General features: G+C 35.9%; 1 protein-coding gene across 1 annotated transcript in view; it reads left to right on the top strand.

Moving 5' to 3' along the window:
- LOC131439588 (protein O-mannosyl-transferase TMTC1-like) overlaps positions 1-18,159 on the top strand; it is a 667,156-nt gene that overhangs the window by 628,764 nt on the left and 20,233 nt on the right. Inside the window, exons 10-11 of the mRNA XM_058610786.1 lie at positions 2,060-2,259; positions 13,264-13,399. Coding sequence (XP_058466769.1) covers positions 2,060-2,259; positions 13,264-13,399 — 336 coding nt within the window. The remainder of the gene's footprint in view (positions 1-2,059; positions 2,260-13,263; positions 13,400-18,159) is intronic.

The raw sequence follows: 18,159 nt of genomic DNA, 5'->3' as shown, positions 1-18,159 counted from the left end.
ATTTGAACAAAAATACGACCAAATCTTTCTCATTGACTTCAGTATATCACGAAGCTCAATGATATTTGGCCATGTTAAACCAGTAAAAATCTGGAGGCGTTCCTCTGAAAGTGAATCATCACTTACTGATGGCATTTTTCATTGAGAAACACTGGTGGCGTGGATTGCTCTGGTTTTGCACTTTCGAGCAGAAATGGCAATGAAACACCGTCAAAATATTGCATTTCTGCTCGAAAGTGCAAAATCAGAGCAATCCACGCCACCAGTGTTTTTCAATGAAAAACGGCATGAGTTGATTGCTGTCATCTCAGGTATTTTCTGGAAAGTATGGAGCTTTCTACACAATATACCAAATTAAAGAAATCGATTCAGCGAATCAAGTTATAACTCAAAAACGGAAAATAATGCATCGCTTTTTTATATCTGTTGTTATTTCAAACCATGAAAACCATCATAAAGATATTCGATTGACGTTTTAAAACACAAAACTCCAACTTTATCTTTATCACACATTTTTCCAGAAAGGTATAGACATCCCTCGATAACATATCTCTATGATAACTTTTGACACTGTAATGAAATTTTCATGTTTTCTTTCATTATTATTTCATTACATACATCGGCAACACGTAAAAACTGACACCCACTCTAGTTCTTGACTGCCGTAACAGAATTTCATATGTATAATACTCGCGACGTTCATATATTACTGCCAATCATATATGAACCACATACCTGTAAGTTCTTGCTTTGTAGCATTCTAGGTTGTACCCGAAGTATGATCGTGTATGTATTATGCAAAGGTTGAAACTCATTTCCTCCTTTTCGTTACTTTGATTTCTAAGCCCTGCGCTTGAGTTGCATAAACTACTAGAACAAAGAACAATGCGTTTCCTTCTAACAGAACTTGATGGGGACGCATGGTCGACTGTAATTTATTTTTTAGAAAAAATAAAATATTGTGATCATCCACATTTTTTAAAAATATGAAAACATACCACTTCAACATGTCTAAAAAATTTTTATTTATCACTAAAAAATCTGGGGTGGGGCAAAAATTGGAAGAGGGAAAAAATATGTTTCAAAATTTTCAAGTATTTTTTATGAAAGAAATACATCTTCAAAAATTTTGAAAAAAAATGTAAACTTTCCCCATAATGTCTTAAACATACCTGAATTTTTTCAAAATTTTCGAATAAGCGGTTTCTTCAAAAATCAAATAAAATAAAAATTAGTAGAACCACCCTAGCTCCGTGAATATGGCAGTTAAGGGGTTGAAACTTTGAGAAAATTGTTTCCAGTCTATGACCTTTCGAATGTGGTTTAACAATATGAATTTCCTTTGGGGGCAAATTTCACATGCTTATCCTGCTATAGCCTTTCAGTTTTCGACATGACTTTTTCCCCGAATTGTAAATTGCTCCTTAAACCAACGCTTGATTTTGTTGTGCGTATACCTTATTATACCATACATTCTAACGTTTTTTCATAGATAATAAAACAAACGAAAAGGAAAAATGATTTAAATTAAACTTTAACGAATTTAATATTAAGATGAAGAATTCTAATAAATCATTTTTAGTTTTTTTTAATAAGCCTTATAATAACTCAACTTCAACTAATTCCCGATGGACTGAATATCAAACACCACACATTATTTGCGCAATATTATACATTTCTGGTAGATCGTACCAAACCTGTCCGTGTCGAGTCACGCTTGAGATATTTCCCAAAGTACCTAACAATAGATACCGTTATACATAACGGTCTCAAATGATTTAGGCAACGACATGAGTTAGACAAAAACTGGCTCAACGTCCGACAAAGTGAAACATAATCCTCCTCATTCTCTCAGATCGGGAAAATCTCACACTTTGATATATTCGCACCATTCAACAGCTCGTTTAGATTACTACCATTCTACGTACTATCTCTGAACTAATTATAACCGTGTTTTTAATGCTTATTTCATTTCATTTGCCGCTGATGACGACATTTGTGAATGTGTGTGCCTTCCGCCTCCATCCGATTTGCTTGTGAATCTCTCACATGTACACAGGAAAGCAAACCGAACAACGGACGCGATCCGGATGCTGGAACGGTGCATCAAAGTGGAACCACTATTCACGGCGGCTTATCTGGAATTAGTGAAGTTATACAGCGGTTTGAAGGCTGGTCAGTTGCTGCGACGCGTCGTCCTGCTGAATCCGTACGATGCCGATCTGCGCCGGCAGTACGGGGACTGGTTGATGGAGAAGAGTAAGTTTTGCATGATCTAGTTACCATAGAGGCGTACATATGTGTGCAGGTGTTTGTATGTGTGTGTGTGTGTACGTATGATTGTGTATCTACACCGAGCCCTATCACACGCGCATAATTAGAAGCCCTATCACACCGTGAAATGCGACGGGCTTCTTATGTTCTCTCCTGAGCCATCGAAATCATTAATGAGATAGGTTATTCTTGCTACGAACAATCGGCACCGCGGAATCGGTTAGCAACTCATTCAAGAAACAGTAGGCAACCGACTTATGATAGACTCTCTACTGAGATTAGGGATTGCAGAAGTGGTTGAATTTTAATATTATATTAAAAGACGAAGCAAAATAAAAAAAAATTGTCAATTTACATTAATGTTCATGCACATATTTAATGCAGGCAGTTAAACGTTAAGTTATTTTACAATTCTGTACATTGCAATATTATTGAATCGCAAAACTAAACCGTAATTGAAAGATTTCTATTCATTGACAATTCAATGCAATCTAATTTATTTTTACATCGATGATACTTTTCAATCAAACTTTCGATGCAACCCATATCTATTCCATGTTACTATTGATTTACATGTCGTGTGAATTTTTTTATTTCGTTATGTGAATGATAATTGTGTTCAGCTCGGAATATTTAGGTTGAAACCTGGACTTACATGCTGTTAGGGTTAACACCTAGGATGAATCCCTCGCCCGGCAGATTATTATTAGAAAAAAAAGCTTCCAGATAAATCAGAAAATCATTGTGAAGTAACAGATTAAATGTTATGAAATAATTGTGATGGTACACTCTGTTTTTGGTGTACGGCTCAATCTAAGGATCTTTCAGATTATAACTACCGGGAACTCACTTGTTGCATTTGTTCTAGAATCGCAACAGCTGTAGGATCAATAGGTAAAGAAATCATTTGCCGTAACCTTTATTATACGCAGTATTCATTATCCATTTGAAACACTGTAAGAAGTGCATCGGCAAAACAATTCTCAACAATAAAATTAAGAAGCACTTGGTTCGTAGTAAACAAATTTCTATTGGTTTCATCAAACCTTATACTAGCAACTTGAAGGATTGTAACGTGCGAACAAGAAATTTCACAGAAGAAATCGAAAATTGTATTATGTCATATATTTTTATCAGACTAACGATAGAAATGAAATTATAGCATTGGATGTAGATTGAAAAGAACATTTCTCGCCTGCAGACGATCGCAGACGAGTAATTCATCCACGGTATGAAAGCTCTTTTGATGTAGTTTAATATGCAAATAGTCTCATCTGCACCTTTCTGCGCCTTTTGATGATAGACAAGTTGAAATTTTGTAAAAAATAAACATGTAAAATGGCTCTATTTCATTAAACTGAAATGATAGCAGCATAGTATGTTCGAGAAAGTTGTGTAGTTTTTAATGATAAAAAACTTTTTATAACGTGAAAAACTCATATGAATTGAAAATATATGTGTTTTCTTACAAAAACTGGTTTTAGGACACCCTTCTCAGAAAATAAATTATATCATGAATCACACTAAAGCTACGGAAAAAGTACCTTTAACAAATTTGTTTGAAAAAACTTTCTGCACAACTTTGTAGAAGTAACTTAGCCCCTATGTTGGCTCTGAACTAGAATAATATTTTTATCTCACTTTCAGGGAGATTAATCACATAAATAAAATTTGCCGAAAGATGGCGTTTATCATTCTGAGCAACTTTGCTGAAGATACTGTACCTCAAAAACCACTTTCCTATAAGTTATCAACTAAGAGCGTGAAATTGCGCTTTTGAACCACTGTGCACCGTAAATAATGAAAAAAATTGAACGTGTTGATTTGGAAATATTAAATAAATATTTTAACATGTCGATTTAGAAATACTAATGAAAGGCCCTTACTTTGCGAATATGCCGTGTACTCTGAATATAAATTTTCACTAAATAGTTCTCTCTTTTCTATGAGCAACGTGAATGCTGCCCATTCATTCGGGCCTTTAGCATAACAGGAAATAATTTTACGCGAAGTTGTTTGAATGAACCAAGGGTTTCCAACAGCTTGGATTACTTGTCAGTCTTGAAGAGGATTACTTCGATTACTTACATTATTACCCTGATTATTTCTAGATTACTCGATTACTTTTAAAATCTGATTACTCGGGATTACTTCTTGTTTATGGTAATTTTTCTTCTAGAATTACTGCATTACTTCTAATATACAATATTTCAAAAGAAGACTACGTCAATATACTTTTTTTGTTTCAATTATAGAGGTTTTAACCTTAAGGTCATTTACCTCTCCGGGCCAGAAAAGTGGGGTTAGGAATCGAACCCAGGAGGGTTGCGTGAAAGACATCGACTAACCCATCAAGCTATATTCGTCCCTCTAATATACAATTTTGCTAAAAAGCTCAAAACACGAAATATAACTTTTTTACATTTTCCGATTGTTTCCATTTTTGTTTGTTGTACGAAAAATTCCCACAACCCTGTGGAAACAACAAGTCGTTATTGTAAACATTCCTTGATGTATATTTCGCTGTTCATTGAAGCAGTGGTGATGAAGGGTTTCGAAATCTTACCGCAGCTACAAATTGCTTGCAAGACCATAGCTTTCTCACCAAATTTTTCGACTTCAATCGATGTCTCGGACTGGTTTAACACTTACCCTTCTCGCACCGTATAATATTGTGGTCCCGGCAAGGATTTGTAATCGAGTTTCACGTAGGTTTCGTCGTCCATGATTATGCAGTTCAAATTTCCAGCAAGAATCGTATTGTACAGCATTCGTATTGTACAGCATTCGAACCCTCGGCTTGATCGATGCTTCTTATTTCGGACTACGTTTTGGTTGTTTCTGCTTCTTATAGGTTCGAAAATTCAAACGTTCTTTAGCACGAAGAATATTTGACTCCGACTTTTTCGGCCACATCCCGAACTGAAACCTCGTTTTTTTGCTCGAACGCGTTCAGTATATGTTTATCCAACTGAGGGTTAGCAGGACCTTTTTTTCGACCCGTTTTCGGTTTATACTCAAAGGTGTTATCCTCACCGAACTTCCTGATTGCATTTCGCACGGCATTTTCACTCCTTCCATTTTTGCTATCTTTCTCAGTGACAGTCCGCGTTCTGTGCTCCATTTGTACACAATTTTTCGACGTTGTTCTGCTGAAAGTCCACGCATTTCGAAACAAACTAATGAAAACGAATAATCAATTGCACAAGTGGTTAGAGAAAAGTGTAAACAACAGGACGCAGCCATAAAAACTGACAGATTCTGAACCATTGCGAAATGGCAGCGGTTTTTGGTTGCGTCCATACTTTCTGGGACAGTCTTTATCGGAATTCCATGCTTCGCTATGCACATCTCCCGTAGTTTTTCACAAAAAAAAACTTTTTCTCTAACTTTTACAATACACATCATTCAAACATTTATAATTCTCAACACTTTGCAATACGCTGATTTCACTGTAAGTTTTCTAATGTCTAGTGAAAAAACTCACTTCATATTCTAAGAAAAAACTGAATTTCCACAAACTTTTACTCAAATGAAAGGTCTTAAAATCTCTTAATCTGTTATTGAATTTTGTCCGGAGCCGACTTCCGGCTCTGGATTTACAGGGTTAGGCGTTTTTGAAACTTCATGCCGGCATTTAGAGAGAAGCTGCAATAAATAAACAGAAAAAATCTTCCAAGTTTGACTCTAATTTGCCCAATTACGGATATGGATCGTATGAATTTCAAAATAGTTTACAAGCAAATCCATTCAAAAGTGTTCGAGTGTATGTTCCTGAATCAATGCCCAGTAATACATCATCGAATAAGCCAAATTAGAAACCATTAAAGATATAAATGATGTAGGGGTACATTGCAAATCAGATTCAAAATGTAAAATCAAACCAACGAAACTAGTCGATGGAATACATACTACATTAGAACCTGACAACGACGCTTCGTATATGCAGGCAGATTGTAAAGAAAGTATAACCGATGAAATGATTGTTGACATCAAAGATCTTCTCCCTTATGCTGATTTTGATGTTGATCTGAAAGACTGCGCTCAAGAATACGGTAAAAAAACCGTAACTGTGAAACAAACTTTGTTAAAATCAGGAGGCTTGATGGCGAAATTATTATCGTTAAAATATCTCGTTTATTGTCAGTGCTGATAGGCTTCGAAGATATATTAGAAGCAGCATGCACCAAATTGAAGAACCAATTTCCCAGCAATTCTTTTACCTTACTATAAATAAAGGCAAAACGGATTACTATATGATTACTGGATTATTTTAAGATTTTTACTGATTACTTGGATTATTTTTAAAAAATAAGCATAATCCAGGTAACTTTGAATTACTAAAGATTACTTTTGGATTCCTAATGTAATCCACCGATTCCTGGATTACTGCAAAAAATTAGAGTAATCCTGGATTACTTGACACCTTTGCGGCTTGTTGGAAACCCTTGGTATTTAGTTCTTAAATAATAAATCAAATGTCCTTAGAACTAAATACCATGCGTTTCCATCTACAACTTCAGTTCATGGCTTAAGGTTTGAGGACAGAGGGTCACGTGTTGAGTTTTAAATCGACCACGTGGCTCGCTCTATTCCCTTTTCGCATCGTATTTCTCTTGTACTCTCTCGTATATGAGCAAACTGTACCGGGTTGCCAGCATACATTTTATTATTTTGATGAGAAGTTTTATCACATTAATCTATCGTATGGGTTGGACATTACATGGATTCCAATGAATAATGAAAAAATATTTAACTTTCACAAAAATTGAATGTCTGTGTGTTTGGCAGCCTTGTCGAGCCAATTTTTTTTGTTAAAATCTGCCCGGTCATCTTCGAGAAAATCGTCCGGAGAGAAAAATCTTTAAAAAGCTTCCAACGCATTGAAGCAATCTAACGAACATTTGTTCGATTCGCTGTCCGTTGGCTTCTTTGCAGATACCCTTGAAACCTTCCAAGTTACCATGACAGATGCAAACTGATTGATCTCGATTTGTTATTTGTCCGTTGCGATGTTAGCAAGGTTACTTTTGTGGAAAAGCCCTTCCAATCAAGAATAGACTACTTCGAGCTCTTACAGCTTTTTCAAATAGATATCCATCGCCGTAAACTTCGAAACTAGTCTTTTCTTCGGATCCCATATGCTTAACGCTAGTATCCGTACTGTATTTAGCAGTACTGTACTGTATTTTTGATCCAAATACTGCGTATTGTATTTTACGCCCAAATGTATTTTTCACATCACAAAAGAAATGCAAAACTTTAGAGATTTAACGCATCGATTTTCGATTCGTCGCAATACAAAACTCCACCAAGCTTTTCCTTACTCAAAATAAACAGTAAACTAAATGCGAATTATATAAAGTGGAAATCTTAAAAACTTTCATTTTTCAGAAAACTGTCTGAAGGTCTTGACCAGGCTTCCCAGCAGTACTGCTTTTCAATGACATCCGCCACGAGATAGCATGAACTGTCTGAGTGCAAAGTCGAAAGCCCAGTCTACAATATGTGTGAAGCATATGCCGAACTGTAATGGCAACAGCGCTCGCATGCCTAAATGAATGCTGTCACTGAGACAGTTTCTACTCACCAGTTTGATGAGAGTATTCTATCCGGAGAGTAGTCAAACCGAACGGGCTGATTGTATCCTGTTTCTTTCTGTTCGCTCATTCGCATAAAATGTTACGGGGACAGCCTTTGAAAATCGAAGACATCCTTTGATTTTTAGGGAATTACTGTTACGAAGGGCTGTCGCGAGCCGGCTGTCTCATCAATGTCTCTGGAAGCAATAAACCGGCTGTTTCTGAAGACGAGCTGTGGTTCATAGTGCGCTCGCACTATTTCGGCTGCCTCAATGAAATAGTACTAGTACATACGATTGCGTTGTTGGGATTACCTTTGCAGGAAATTTTAGGGTTTCATTACATTACCATTGTGAAATAAAGAAATTGTTTAAGATTTATATATACTGTCGGCGAAGGCAATGAATTTTAATAACTAACGAATATTTAAAGATAAACACAGAGTTTTGTGTAACGGCTCATATATCTGAATTACTGAAGTATTCATCCTTAGTGCTTCCTTCTTATTCCTAAAGAAACAGATACACTAGCATTCATTGATAATACTCCGAAAATATCTTATGCACCCTTATTCTGAATAACGACGTTTTGATTTTTCTGTTTCTCCTAGGATAACTAAACCAATGAATTTTTTAGGATCGGAAATGACAGCCACGATATTATTATTATTATTATTATTTGATGAGTTGGCTGGAGCTGGTGCAACGAATGATTTCGTTGGTCCTGAACCAGCTTTACCACTTTCAACTAGTTGGATAAAGCATAAGATTCGTTCTTGGGTTGCATCCAAACATGCCAGCTACTGGCGCAGCTCAAGTTTGCAAGCGCTCAAACAAAAGCATTTCTACCAGATTTAAATCTGAAAATGTCAAAGTGTCTACTGTATTTTTCCAAGCATCATTGCAGTATTCTGGCCAGAGCTCTGACTGGACATTGCAAACTCAATTATGAGTATATAATTATTATTATTATTATTATTATTATTATTATTATTATTATTATTATTATTATTATCATTATTATTATTATTATTATTATTATTATTATTATTATTATTATTATTATTATTATTATTATTATTATTATTATTATTATTATTATTATTATTATTATTATTATTATTATTATTATTATTATTATTATTATTATTATTATTATTATTATTATTATTATTATTATTATTATTATATTTATTCCCGCTTTCAAACTTAATTGTGGTCGTTCACCGGGGAATCACACCTACATTTTTCAATATATCATTTTTCATTTTAATTTCTTTTCAGAAAGAAAACTGTTAAATATATGCAATGAACTCGGCTCTCAGAATGTTCACTATTCATTTACAATATTTAAAGTTCCAAACGTTTAATTTTTTTAAATGCGGACACAAGCTACTTAGACAATTAGACGGTAGAAAATTTTCGACATTCTGAGAAATTAAGTGACGTTGTTTGACACATACATACACACGGAGGAATTGCTTAACTTATCTTAGTCGAATGTCAACTTTCACTAGTCGAATTTTCAAGTAATTTCAAAACCTTTTTTTATGACAAAATCAAAATCTATGTATAGACACTATGAAATTTTTATAATTCCAATGACAGATATTAGATTCTCCAAAACCAAATTGAGCTTGAATTCATGTTTAGGTAGTTTTTGTTACTTACCATTTTTGGAAATATAAGTGTACTTTATAGGTAATCGTACTCCCCAAATTTCCCAACCAGAACTGGCAATGAAATTCAATACGATGAATCTATAGTGATTTTAAAACCGCAAATGATAACATTTTAGCTCTAAATTAGTAAAAAATAATTTTTTATTCATTTTTTCCCATCGAGTCATGGAGTCTTTCCAATTGTACATGTGTGGAATAATATGATGGAGTAAGTCTTGGTTTAATTTTACTATTAAAATGTTCGACAGGTTTTGTACGGACAATTTTGTCCGTGCTGGCGAAAAATACTAACGCCAGAGCGCTAAACGCTCTTTCAACAGAAACTTGCGTTGCAGGCACAGTCATGAGGGTTAAAGCAACTTCCGAAATTTCTGGATGGGAGTCTTTTCGATTTTCCCAATGCTTCCAAACGTCGAACATGTGACAGTTTCAACGTGTGTGAGAGTCGCGAACTTCTGGTAGCTATGACCAAAATAATATAATAGTTAATATGCCGTTTCTAGAGATAAGATAATTCAATGCATAACAGGAAGAAAATGAATTCCAGATTATCAGCACATATGTATTTTGGAATATATTCCAGGTTAATAGAAACACTATACTATTCATATATAGAAGATAACTTGATATGTCTGGAAAGCTTGAGACCATATTACTCAAGAAAGACATTATTAAATAACTTGGTGAACTAAAACTTTTTTTCTAAATAAAACGAAATAAACATTCGAATCTGTTACGGGCAACCATGCTACATTCCACGCTTGGAAACATGTTTTTTGGAGGAACCGGAATTTTTCATTCAGTTTTTGCATTCAAAGCTTTGTTGTACGGTACCTGCAAATAAGTTTCTAAATGATTTTTGCATTGCTAATTCCGACTCCAAATTTTGCACTCAAGGTTTTTATTCGATTGGTGGTTCAATGTACATATGACGAACTTAACGAGCCAGATTTTGTATGTTTCAGTTCTGACTTGGAAAGATTCTTAGTGTCCGTAGTATTGCAGCACTGACCATGCAATAGTCCCGTAGACTTACAAGTCAACTGCAAAGTTGAATGCTATTCAGAATCACGCTAACTAGTATCGAATACAGAATCTTTAATTTGAATATATCTTTTGCTACAAACATTCATTCACCGTTTACATCTAAAATCTGATTCAATTGACTTATACACTCTTGTATAAGAAACGATCGCGCCTTTGATATCCTGAAGGAAGAGATAAAGAGGATGGAAATAATGCTCCACGCACATCAGTACGCGCCTACAGCCGACAAACCGAACGTAAACTGCTTGAAACGAGCACGCCGAACTGTCTCAGATCTTTAATTATGGATATAATTTCTTGAAAACAAACTTTTCTTTCTATAGAATTTCATTGATCGATCGATTCATAGAAGATCGACCAAAATATAAAAATTAACTATTCATTAAAACCAAAGTCCGTCCTTCAATCCGTTTCGTATATTATTAATTATCAATTATATTGTTATCAATGCCCTACCAACGGTGATTGCTATGCGCAATGATCAACCGCTGCGAAAAGCAATCACCAAAGGCAAAACTAAAACCCACATGCTTGCCTCGAATCTTCATAGCAAACCAAGAGCAACAAATTTGAACCGCACCGGCTACTGTCGCAGACTTGGTCAAGGGAGAGTACTATTTTGCTCTCGACAGAAACAACGCAGTGACTGATACCCGAAGTTTACTGTCGCAACAGCGAGAACTTCATGCTTCTTCGGCTGTCGTGGACCATGACAAAATGTCTTGAGATGGAATGAACTGTCGAACGAAGTGAATGACGGCAACGTTGGCTGTACAGAACTATTTGTCTATGGGCTGTCGTGATGAAACCTATCACAAGGCTGTCATGGAAAGAGTAGCAAGACAGCCTCAATAATAATGTCGCGCGGCGGTACATTTGGGAAGCCTGGTCTTGACAATTCGTTTGTTTTTTTTTTCAAAGGGTATCAAAATTATGGAGGACAGATGGGTCAAGTGCAAGGATGGCTTTTATCGTATCAAAGAACGTTCATGGGCAACTCTTTAACGATTGAATCAGTGCCATCAAAGAGAGTTGGAAATCATCGCAACAACAAAAACCCGGCATGGCTCATTTAACATAGAATCGACACCAGTGCGAGAGCGAATTTCTCTCGATGACATTTCTGAGAATCAAAGGTTAGCACGCTGCTGTGGGGATCTTCTCTGAAGCAACAAACGGTCGCTTATTCTCGTTTCGCGATCCGATTCTATACAGGCAGTTGATAATTGCGATAGAATCATTTTACTATTGCCGCTTATTCTAACTATGTGCATATAACCTTCGCATAAGTTGTGTCTATGAAAATGTCAGTGAATGCTCCACACAAGGGTTTTGAAATATTGCAACCTAGTATGAGAATCATCAAGTTGAATCATCGACTCGATTTTCTGCGATAATTGTCAACTTGCGATTCTCTCTTGGGAAATTCCACACAGCAACGTTCATTATCAGACTGTAATTTTTTTTATGGGCCGTGAAATACTCAGAGTATGAAGTGGAGCGAAGGAATGTAGAAAAATTCTCTTGCGGTTCATGCATTGAGAGACTCGAGTTCTTGTAGCATCTTCTACCGGATTGAAAATGTTGTATACAATATAGATAGCAATATAGCAGCTTCTGTCAATTTTTCGGCAATCACCAACACTGGTCAAGTGTATCGCTATAGTACTAAAGAATAAAAAAAAGTTATCACTGTAAAAAATCGGCTTTTTTGTTAGGCCCGGGACTTCTCATTCCATGTAGTATTGTAATTATGGGCCTTACAATTACTTTCTAAAAAACGAAATCCAATATCATTGGCCCTAGGAGAACGTTTAAGATATATAAATATTTTCCCAATAATCTACAATATTTTTTTTTTGTTCAGAATAAGATCTACGTCTATTGCTATCCATGACCTTTACTTATATGATTTAAAAATGATCTTCAATTTTATCCTTTGATATCAATACGACTCTTTGTAAATTATGACATACTACCAAGTAAAAAGTATGTAATATACAAATTACTAAAACCTACTCGGTTTGCATTTGATACTTTATTTATAATGTCTTTAAAAACTTTCCTTATCTCTCCGGATTGAAAAACACTGTCGTAAACTTTTATTAAAAAGCTGTGACATTCCAACCCAAAGGCCATGGATATAGACGCTATAAATGCTCAACATTCCTACCTTCCAATGGACAGTCGTCACACGAATGCAATATAACCAAATGATAAAAGTTTGCACGTAATCATGCCCCCATTCTACCATCCTATCTTCTAATCGACGAACATTGATTTGTTTGCCAAAGTTGTTGCCGAGATTGAATGCATTTCGCCTATTATTGCTGCTTCCGATTTGCTTCATCCCAATCTCAAACAAATCATGCGGCCATTTTCCAAGAGATGCGATGAAACGATGGACGATCGATAGCAATCATCCACTTTAACTGACAACGCAGAGGCATGTACGTACGTGTATTCATCCTTCCCAGCCCAGGCCATATGGTTCTCTAGAGAGTCCCTCTCCGACATTCCCGTGTGCCACTCGAATTTTTACTCGTCGTCGTCGTCGTCGACGACTATCCTGGTGAATGGGAATAGTGTCCGTGTGTAAATATTTTGCCGGAAATACGTTATATCCTTTATGTCTAATGTTGGGCGTCTTTTCTTTTTTCGATTCGATATATATTCTAGATTTGCTGCTGGAGGCGATTGTACAATATCAGGAAGGGCTTCGAATAGCAAAAACACATCAATTATCGGTAATCGGAGCCTGCCGGACGCTGCGGAAGCTGGGACAACATTCACGTCTACATCAGCTGATATTGAGGTAAGATAATGAGCTTTACGCATCCTAGTACCGAAGGGAAGTGCTGCCCGGATCGTCCAACTATGACCCAAGCCATGTTTTGCTTTGAACCTTATTGAATCGATTTGCATTTCAAACTCGGCTAGAACGATTGATGATTGTGCGATGGTCAGACTGTAATTACTATCCATCTATGTTCTACCGATCCGTGTGAGCTCAGGTCAGCTAAGGCATCACTCATTACTTGTCGCATCCGATGGTTCAGAACTCTAGAAAGTCACAAATATACTGTATTGATTGGCATGATGCTAGGCTACCGGCTCTGGATTGTGGATTCTGGTTTGCAAAATTTGTACGTGATGCTTCTGCCCCTGGGTATATTGCAGTGAATCCCATTTGTGAAGGCTCAGTTCTCTTCTATCGTGATGAGATTGGATAACAGGTTTAATTCCCTGTCGTCGTATATTCAACTCAACGATTTAAATGCAGTGTATTGAGATTCAGCCACCTCGTTTGCATTTAAAATATATATCAATTATGAATGCAGCGAATTACCATTCTTCAGAAGGATCGAAACCGATAGTTTTCTCTGAATCCCGGGTTCCGACGACTAGAACCTTTCATCAGAGACAAATGCTATTGCTCGATGGCATCCTCATGCTACTGAGCCGACCCGCAAACGTGACAACGCAAGCCTATCCGGAATGGCATCTACGTGATCAAGCCGATAGAATGCAGTTTTCTTTTGAAGTACAATTCTTTTTCCGCCAATATGTACTCGTTTTTAATACTGAGAAACTTATCCTTTGGAATTTCAGGAACAAGTGGCACAGAACATATTCATTTTAAATGTTGGATGAAATCCAATTTAATTTTCAAAAACTGATAAAAAATACAAAAATTCATTGCATACAGCTGCCACACAAATCTCGAATTATCATGCAGTTTATTGCCAATTTGAGAGATTGCGCTGAATCCGTAACTCATTAGAACTTGTGTTAGCATATATAAAATGGACCCGAATTGAAACATGAAAACAGTATAATTTCACATTCTGCATTCGTTGATTTTAATATTGAATAAAAGCTATTTCCAACAAAATCAAGTGTTGAGGCGGAACATTACAAATCAAACAGTTCATTTGTCATGAATCAAGAATCATTAACACTCCCAATACCAAGCCTAAAAAAGTTACGCAGAGCACCAAGCCTCAAAAAAAGTTGGAACGGTAACTTTGAGCTATCATAGCTAAGTTGTTACTTGACCAATTTCGATAAATTTTACACCCTCGAAAAAAAATTTTTTTTTATGACACTAGATATTATTGTTTCTGCCAATTGTAAGATATTTGGAATTGAAAAAAGTTTGTCGATTTCAGAAATTTCATGTAATCCGGTAATTTTTCAAAATGGAAAATTATCAAACTTTCACCATTACGTTTCGTCTTAGACTCGTCAGTGTATAGCAGTTTATGTTGAACTGTTATGCCACCTGCAATTCAACATAAACTACCGAGGCTAAACAGAAATGTAAACATAATGAAATTGGTTATGTACCCTAGCACAAAAAAGGTTAATTCACTCACCTACCGCTTTACGCAATTGAAGATGATCCCAAAATATTGGCAGTGAAGGGTTTCATTCAGTAAAAAGCATTCAAACGGAAAGGTTGTTTTTCGAAACGAAGACAACTGTAAGCTGCAGGTAGTTAACCTGTTGGTGCTAATCGCAAAGGCTGCTGCAAGGCCAATATTCGGGGTGATTCCAGTTTCAGAAGTACCTGGAATAGTGGAACTCACTTCACTGAGAAAGATGGCCTAACCAATCTGAGAACTGTTTCATTCTGTAGGTTACACTAGTTCATGCACCAGCTTTCATGTTTTTCAAAAATCATACAAAATTGTTTAAAGAATATTATTCCGTTTTTATATGAGAATGAGATAAATATGAGAAAGGCATCATCACACCACTAGGTGGATAAAAACAGGTTTTACTTCATTTCGTGTGTTTTTGTGCTAAATTCGTAATCCTACTTTTTCTGAATTGTAAAACAAGTATATGACAGATTTTCGAGTGGAATTTACTAATAGAAAATTCCAATAACTTTCGAATTCCATACATTCCGAAATAATTTTAAGTTTGCGAAATATAAATTTTACTATTCTGTAGATTATAATTGATGTCGTTTAGGATAGCCGAAAATTTAAGATATATGATTTTGTTTTTTTATTGCTTGTAAAACAAAAATCAAGCAATGTATTATTTTTAAATTGTAGTTTTTTTTTACCATTCGTAAGTATATAAAATTCTCATATCTTTACGTTCTATTCCTTATTGTATAAAGTCATTGCAATTATTTAAAATGTTTGTTTTTTCACAAAACTTTTTAGAAAAATTCAAATTCTACGTCTCTATGATGAAATCAACATGGATTGCAATTCTGAAATTTTGAAATTTCCGATCTTCTACCGATATTTTTTTTTGAGATTCTATGAAAAACCTCAAACAAAATCAGAATTTTATCAATTGCGTTTGGGTTGTGCATAAAAAAAGTTTAAATCTTTTGTCCAATACAAAAATATAATTATTTTTAGAGTTTAAGTATATTCACCAAAATTTTTAAGATTGTCAGTGAAATCCAAGTTTCAGTTTATTTTTGTAAATTGTTTCAAATTTACATCAATACACTGTTTCTGGTAATGATTCCAATATTTTGGAGTAGAAAATTGTACATGTCATCATATCATCTTTTGAGTTGTATACAAATATGTGAAAAATATGAAAAATTCATATATATTTAAAAAATTATCGATATTTTAAGGTTTTCTTTTCATAGTGCAAGAATGTTAGTTGGGTGAAAATTTTAGCTGGTGTCACTAGCAATCGAATGATTAGAGTGAAAATAATCAGAGTGGCGACAGCTGTTCGTTTGGAATGACAGCTCCCAGTTCCAAACGAGCAAACGATCTGTCAATTCAATGTAAAGCTAATGGAATGTTTTGAATTGTTGCCAAAATTGCGGATGAGATGTCGTCACTCTGGTTATAGGCACTCTACGAATGATGTGTGAAAATATATAGGTCATCGCTTCGGAATTCGTGATATTTACGATCATTGTAAAAAGTTTCACCTTTTCTGAGGTCATCTATCTACAGTTTTCATTACAACATTGGGTAGACAACCCTATTTGACGTTTTTTAAGTGCAGTTTATTTTTGGAAGTAGTACTTTTCCACTAGTTAACAAATTTCAAAAATCGGTTGACTAACAAAAAAATTATGACTCGGTGAAGTTGAAGTGTTCAATATTCTCTATGCGACGTTTACGCCAAAGGAAAGAAATTAGGAAAGCAGATAGGGCAGGAATCAGGAATCAGAACAAATTGGCTCAAATGGCACGTTCCCCTTGATATTTGGAGATTTGTGCCTTGCCATCAATTTGTTTTTAGCATCATTTTCCCGATATATAAGAGGGAAGGATTGAAAGGAAATGGTAAGGGTTGGACAAGGAGGATGGGAAAAATTGACGACACAAAAACACATAAAAGCAGAAGTTAATTCTGCATCCCTAAGGGATGCTGAACAATCTGCTGGGGATCACATTTAGTGGAAGCAGAAGTAAATTCTGAAGCTCTACGAGGTCCCGGTCTGCTGTAAAACCTATTTAAGTTTGTTACTATGTGCGTTCTTTCTGATGAACGATGCACAGTTGATAAAACCTCCAACCCCCGAGAGGATTTAGAGATCTTACAAAAGCGACACCATTTTGCACTCCCGGAAGCAGAGATGGCATTTCACTAGAGTGATACACCAGGGCGTAGGTTTCAATTAAACACTGCGGATAAATTTGCTCCGCTTCACACAAAGAGGAAAGCGCACTTCTTCTCAGTGTCCAGACAGACAGACTTTGAGTGCGTGCTTGTGTTGAAAGAAGCTGGTGCGAGAGAATAACATTCTCTTCGCACGAATCACTCTCATGTGCTCTCGTCTAAATACACCCAAGTGATCACTGGCGCGTGATGGTGAGCGAACACTTCTGTGAACTTTAATTAATAGAGAGTAGATCTGGTCTTGCTATGAAAAATTTGCATTGAAAACTGAAAATTTTACGATAAATTGTTTTATTTTGCTGATTTTGCGTGCCCCACGCTTCTTCTACTCAAACCATACACCAGAGTGCTCACCGGCGTGTACACCTCTGTGAAAGTATCTGCATCCACCTCAGAGAATTTATTAGCTAATGCTCAAGCACTTTGGTGCGATTCAGTGGAAGAGGTAAAAGGAAATAAACAAACGCACTCATGATGCGTGCACACTTTATACAACAGTGGTGTATATATGTGAAAGAGAAGAGCTCTCGTTGGAGTTGTCAGTGCGCGGGGAGAAATTTTGCTTGCTCTTCGTCACACAGAGGAGATGGACATCTCTGCCCGGAAGAATGCAGAACGATTCGCAGTATGTACGAAACAATCTGCTAAACCCTATTTAAGGTGAATACAGAAAGGATTCATTCACTCCAGGAAGAACGATGAACCCTTCTGACTTAGTTTCTTACCACATTGGGTGAGAAACGAAAGAAAAGCTTTTAATTGTAGCTTCGCATACACAGACTCAATGGAGAACCAAAAACCCGGATACGTAGCTGCGTCAATGCGGGACAGTTACATATCAGATGATATGAAGTACCATAATCGCATTTACACAAATCACACGAATAATACTTAGCACGTTGAATAGTAGCCATGTGATAATTGAGTTTGCAATTTCCAGTCAGAACTCTGACC

Source organism: Malaya genurostris, chromosome 3 (genome assembly GCF_030247185.1).
Source record: "Malaya genurostris strain Urasoe2022 chromosome 3, Malgen_1.1, whole genome shotgun sequence".
Classification (NCBI taxonomy): Eukaryota; Metazoa; Arthropoda; class Insecta; order Diptera; family Culicidae; genus Malaya; species Malaya genurostris.
This window is presented reverse-complemented; position numbering and strand designations above follow the sequence as displayed.